Source organism: Tympanuchus pallidicinctus, unplaced genomic scaffold (assembly GCF_026119805.1).
Source record: "Tympanuchus pallidicinctus isolate F22 unplaced genomic scaffold, pur_lepc_1.0 scaffold27, whole genome shotgun sequence".
NCBI classification, from domain to species: Eukaryota; Metazoa; Chordata; class Aves; order Galliformes; family Phasianidae; genus Tympanuchus; species Tympanuchus pallidicinctus.
Window position 1 is genome coordinate 4,658,031 of NW_026294744.1, and position 6,000 is coordinate 4,664,030.

General features: G+C 43.8%; 1 protein-coding gene across 1 annotated transcript in view; it reads left to right on the forward strand.

Annotated features, from left to right (window-relative positions):
* PHF21B (PHD finger protein 21B) overlaps positions 1-2,440 on the forward strand; it is a 62,765-nt gene extending 60,325 nt beyond the window's left edge. Inside the window, exon 12 of the mRNA XM_052690700.1 lies at positions 292-2,440. Within this exon, the coding sequence (XP_052546660.1) occupies positions 292-516 (225 nt within the window). The 3' untranslated portion in view covers positions 517-2,440. The remainder of the gene's footprint in view (positions 1-291) is intronic.
* The last annotated feature ends 3,560 nt before the right edge of the window (positions 2,441-6,000 follow it).

Below are 6,000 nucleotides of genomic sequence, written 5' to 3' on the forward strand. Positions count from 1 at the left end.
TGAATCCTGTGCCAATGACATCTCTGAATGCAGGAAGCTTGTTACAGAGCGCAGTCAGAAACGTTCTCTGAACGCACGTGGACATGGGTGAAGGCTGTTAGCTCAGACAGCTGCTGCTCTGGCTGCAGTGTGTGTGATCGCCCTGTTCGTTTTGCTTTTGCTATCCTCACAGGAGAATATAACTTCATTTGAGGAGGGCGTGCACTCAGGACACAAAGGGATGTTTTGAGAGATGTTTGACACCAATCTGAATGCATTCTCAGCCTTCCCTTCTCTCTCTTTGTTTGACAGAAATGCTTAGAGCTAAAAAGCAGCCTGTTAGCCCAGCAGAAGGGGACTCAGTCATCGCTGGAACGTCTCCGAACCCTCATTAGACTGATACAAAACGAGCAGATGATTCAGGTTACCATGACGACCACCACCACCTCGTCCCTGCTCACCATGCCCTGGATCAAGCCCTCCTCGGCCTCCGCCGCCATGCACCAGACCTTGCAGCACTCGCAGGGCCACAACTGACCGGGCCGCCACAGGACAGCCATGGAAGGGGGACAGACTTTGCACCCGGGCACGAAGAGAAAGGGGACACACAGAAGGAAAGAGCGGTCTCGGGGTTTATAGCATTGCAACTTGCAGGCCCGTCGGTCCCACCTGTAGTCGCTGTGGCGGCAGCTTCCCAGGGAGCGCAGCGCACTGCAGCGTTGTTTGCCGAGACCTTCAGTGCTTATGAGATTTTTTTTGTTGTTGTTATGTTGGCCTTAATGTACTTATGGCAGGATGAGCAGGAAGAGCATGGCCGATAGAAAGGAAGTGGAATATCCTTTTAGCGGGGAGCAGGCGGTTTTGCAGTTCTGCTCTAAGGGGGGAGATTAAAATGCAAAGAGTTAGTGAGCTAGTGGGTATGTAGTTGGGCTGAGAGCTGTTTGTGGGAGGGAAAACGGTGACGTCAAAGGAAACTGAGCTACTTAGGACCTGACATGGATTCTTTATCAGAGGAACGAGGTTGGCCCCATTGACTCGGGCGAGCTGAAGCTGGGGCTGCTTTGACCAGAACGGACACTCACAGAGCCTTCGAAACAAAAGATCCTTTTTTTCAGTATTATTAAAGTTGAGAATTGCAGATATTTAAATAAAGAAACTGTATGAAGTTAGCATTTCTAGTAAAATATTGAAGTATTTTCATGCTGATGCTTCTGTATATGCGTTCCGAAGTATTTAAAAAAGTATGACTGTAAAACTCCTTACTTTTTTGCAGGTCCTTTTTACTTATTTTGCTATTGGTGTATTTTTCTCATGGAGTTTTTGTGCAAGATTTAGCATAAACCATAATAGTGGATATCTTTGGCAGATTGGGTTTCGTTTTTTAAACAGATTGTTTTGGGGTATTTTGTTAGTATTTGATTTTTATTTTTATTTTTAATTTCAAGAAAAAAGCAAATAAATATTCTGCTTTTTTTGTTTCTTACCAGTACAGATAAAATGCCAAAAAGATAACTTCACATTTTTGTACTGCGTTTTTATTGCTAAAAATATGTTTGTTTGTTTTTTTTAATTATTATGATTTTCCTTTTTGCTTGCGGAACTATCTGCCAAAATGGTACAGGAAGAAAAAAAATAACTGCCTCATGGGGTTGTTTCTCATACTGAGTAATATCAAGAGCTTTGGGGGAGGGACGGGCTGTGGCAAATTATAAGAGTTTGTTGGTTGTTTTTTTCCTCTTTTTTTGGAAACTTGACTCCTATTTAAGGTTCTGTTGGCTCTTAGCACACTGGGAAGTGCGTGGCATTGGCCTGGCAAGCCTCGCACGCCTGCTGTTTCACCTGTAGTCTTCCTGACCCCACGGGTCCACCCGTCTTCCCCAGCCTCGTGCTGGACGGGGAGTGAAACGGGCACCCGGTTGTCTCAGCATCACCCCCACCAGTTGCCATCGCCTCTGTTGCTTATGAGTTCTTCATCAATTGGTGCAACAGGTACTTGAGGAAAGCAGGAAGCCACCAGAGCACGGCACAAGGCTAGTCTCTCACATCAGCATATCACATGGTGCCGAATATCTTCTTTATTTTTAGAAAAGCAGAACAAAAAAAAAAAAAAAAAAAAAAAAAACCCACACGTGAGGGACTGGCTTTTTCCATCGCCCATCACTAGGCAGCACATGGTCCCTTCAACCATTTTCACAACTCCGGGAGAAACTGTGCAGTACTATACAAATCTATTTTAATACACAACACTCGGTTGAACAAGATTTTTATATTCTTTTATCGATGAACAAAGTGAACTAAGTAAAACACAATTGTTATACATTGGTTATTGTATGCCTATTATGCATTCTAACGTGGCTTGCAATGTAAATGTTTTCAGGTTTAATGATTTTTTTTTTTCCTTCCTTCTCAGACAAATTAAAAAAATGAAAAGTGCGAATGGTTGAGTATGTGAAGAATTTCTGAAGAAGTGTCTTGGGCTGTTAAAAGTAGTTATTTTGAGAAAGGGACTGTCCAGTGGATAGTGTGCATAGAAAAAAAAGTGTTTGTCTTAAATATGCCAATGTAGTTTTTCTTCTTTATGATGCATTAAACTTGATTGACAATTTAATAGTCAATGATGTGCTGATTTTCCCGTCCTTCTCCCCTCCCTGGTGCACGTGGCAGGCAGCACAGCCTTTGCTCCTTGCAGGCTGCTGGAAGGAGACATGCTGCGGAACAAGGACATGTCACAGCTCTAATGGCAGCTTGGCAGCTTTGGGCTTAGACCTGTGCTTTTAGAGCGAATGCTCAGATGAGAGAAACAAGCCCATTCTGCCAAGCTATTTCTAAATCCCTGTGTAAATACAGTAATTAAACAATGATAGATTAGATCCCTTGCAAGAGTTGTCTGGCATCTGGCAGATGAAAGGGGCAGAATTTCAGCAGAACAAACAAAATGAAAGGAAGCCAATGTTAAAGTGCCATGAAGCCCACCATGGTGGATAATGCTTACGTAGAGCAGCAGGCACAGCGCTGAGACTTGTGCCTGTCGGGTACGGTTGGGTTTTGCAATAGGAATTGTCATCATCATCCTGCCACCATCTTAACCCATAAGCCCTGCTCTGTGCTATAGGACAGGAGCCAATTACAGAGCTCTGCGTGTTGCCACAATAATTAATGCAGTTGCAAAGACTTGTAGGCTAATGCCAGCCTTTAATGTTCGAGAGTAATTTAAATTAAGGTTTTGGGGGAGATTTGTACAAGTGCTGATGGCTGCCGTGCTCCTTGCTGTGGCCCTGGGCTCCAGCTTTGACAAGAATTAGGAGCTGTGGGGTTTCCGCTCTCTCCTTCTGAGTACAGGTTATTTCTGAAGATACACAACACTTCAAAGCTTCAGAACTCTTTATTTTAACATGATAGACTGTTTTCTGTGCATGGGACCTTTTCATTAGTTATCCTGCAGAGAAGCTGTTCTGCAAATAGCTGTTGGAATGAAACTTGTTGTCGCTGAGCTTGTCGCTTTTATATTTGCACCTCTTCAAATGTAATTTTGCCCAATCTTCCCTCTCTCACTGCTGCCCTTTCCTCAGAAATGAGAGGAAAAAGAACTCTTGGGAAGCAGCACAGAGCAGTGCTAGTCCTTTCTGGAGAGCAGAACGATGAGCATCAGCAATTTTAGGCCATGCCAGGATCTTCAAGCTTTGTCATTGCAGGAGAAGCCGCTGTACACCTGGATGCCCCAAGCCGTCAAAAATTACGGGGCAAGGATCACTGAGCCAAGCTGTATAGGAGTTCATTTTGTATAGGAATTTGTCCTATATAGTTTATTCTACACGTTGACTTACTGACTTATACACGTTGATTTATCATTGCATACTGGCTTCTGAGCAGCTTGATGGCCTATTAGTAACACTTAAACTTCTAGAAGGGTGCATTATAAGCTGATGCATACTTTTTGTTCTGTCTTCGGCAGGTCCTCTGTAGTTAAAGTGAGACGTTATGGTGAAGTGAGTGGCAACAGCCACATCAGATGAAACTCTGCTCACTTTAATCAGATTTTGCCAGCTGCAAAGCTCATTTCCAAGCTTATTTTGCTTAGAAAATGAAGCCTGGCTCCCAAGATCAATCACTAGCAACTGACTGGTGCATACAGAAACGGCAGCCTCTGTTTCTGTAAGCCTCTTTCAAGTTCATCATGGTGCATATCATTAAAGCAAAAGTTTTGTGTTTCTTTTTTCTTCTACTTTAAAAAAGCAAACAAAAAATTAAATTGTCAAGATGGAAAAAAGTACTACAAAGCGTACACAGGCGTGTAGTGATGCTAGCCAGGGAGAAGAAAGCAAAAAGCTGCCACTGCTCTTTGAAGTTGTTGTTTGCATTTGTATGGCGCCTTGCAGATAACTTCCGTGTCGTTTAAACGCAGCAGAAATGCTACACCCCAACCTTTGATTATCAGCCTTGCTCATTAAGCATTTACCACAGAAATTTTAATTTACTTTTGCATTTCATCTCCAGGATGGAGGTGTGGCAATAGCCTTTTCCCTTCAATATCCATACAGGGAAAGGACTGACTGCTGCCAGCAGTCCGGTTGCCATTGATGAAGCAATCTGCTGAGCTGTGAGCTTTGACATGAAGCTGGTGCTTCATCCACTCTGTGTGGAGACAGTGCTGTCTCGTTTGTTCTCATGCCGCTGTTGCCTGCCAGGATGCCGGGCTGAAATCGTGGCCAAGGCACTGCCCTGAAAATTAGTGCCGCACGTGATTTTGTTACTCTTCATTTGAGGAGTTCTGCAGCAATCATTTCACCAGCGAGCCCAACGGATCATCAAGAATTACATCTGTCCCTCCCTCTGCCTATGCGCACTGAAGTACTGAAACCCAAGGCTGCAGCTTAAGCTGTGTCTGCTTGAGAAGAAAGGGCTGTGCCACAGCCTGATGCAGGACTGAGCATCCTTCACCTGGCGGCTGCACATCCCCATATGTTGCACGTCTGTTGGCTCCATCTGCCTGCTGGAGCCACTCCTGCTTCGTTTGGTTAGGGACATTTTATTGCTTTATCTGTGCTAAAAGAAAACAAACACACGGGTGGTGGCAACAAACAGAACAACAAAGGCCTGACTTGAATTTAGTGTTGTTTGAAATGCACGTGTGTAACTTACAGAAATTTTCCCGTTGTTTGAAATTGCCTTATAAATAAATGCGTTGAGCCACTGGCTTTGTTTTACACTTTTCTCCTCTTTTTTGATTGCTTCATGTCTGCAAAAAATGAACTGAAAGGGTCCCACAGCTGGCTAGCAAAGGTACTCCACCACCATCACCTGTGGAATCATTTGGCGATGTCCAACAGCAAAGATCATTGAAACTGCACAGAATTGAAATAACAGTGAGACAAGAAGACAAACCAGAGCTTCTAATTTCACTCTGTGTGCTTTGCTCTCACACCCAGCCAGCCAGATGTCGTTGCCCTTGGAGGCGTGACAGGGTACTCTCTGATTTGCATTAACCCCTCAGAACCCCCTGCAAAGCTGAAGCTCCCAGTGCAGAGAAGTGTGTTCACTGTGGCCATAGCTGGAATTCAACCAGCTGTGTAACAAGAGTTAAGAGCAGCTCAGACTTTATGTCTGTTCCCAGAGCTCTCTGCTGTTTTGGATGACTCGATATGTATGGCTTTGCACCCCTTTCCTATCAGTCTTCTTTTCCTGCTGGCAGTAAACTCAGCCTCTGCGTTGTGGTACCTATCCTGTGCCCTTATTATTTATAAAGAAAAAAAAAGAGGAAAAAAAAAGAAAAAAAAAGAAAAAAAATCATTTCAACTGAATACATCTGGAGGAAGAAAAACACTAAAAATGAGAAAATGAGACACGCTCCCACTGTGCTTTTTCTTTCTCCCTACTCTAAAAAAGCTCATAAAGGGGATACCTTGAGGTTTTGCTTTGGTCTGAGGGGCCCAGTCAGGTTAGTGGTTATTTTGCTGTGGAGAGGAGATGGTTGTCAGGCTGTGATCAACACTGCAGTGGCCTTCTGAAGTCACTCTGAAATAA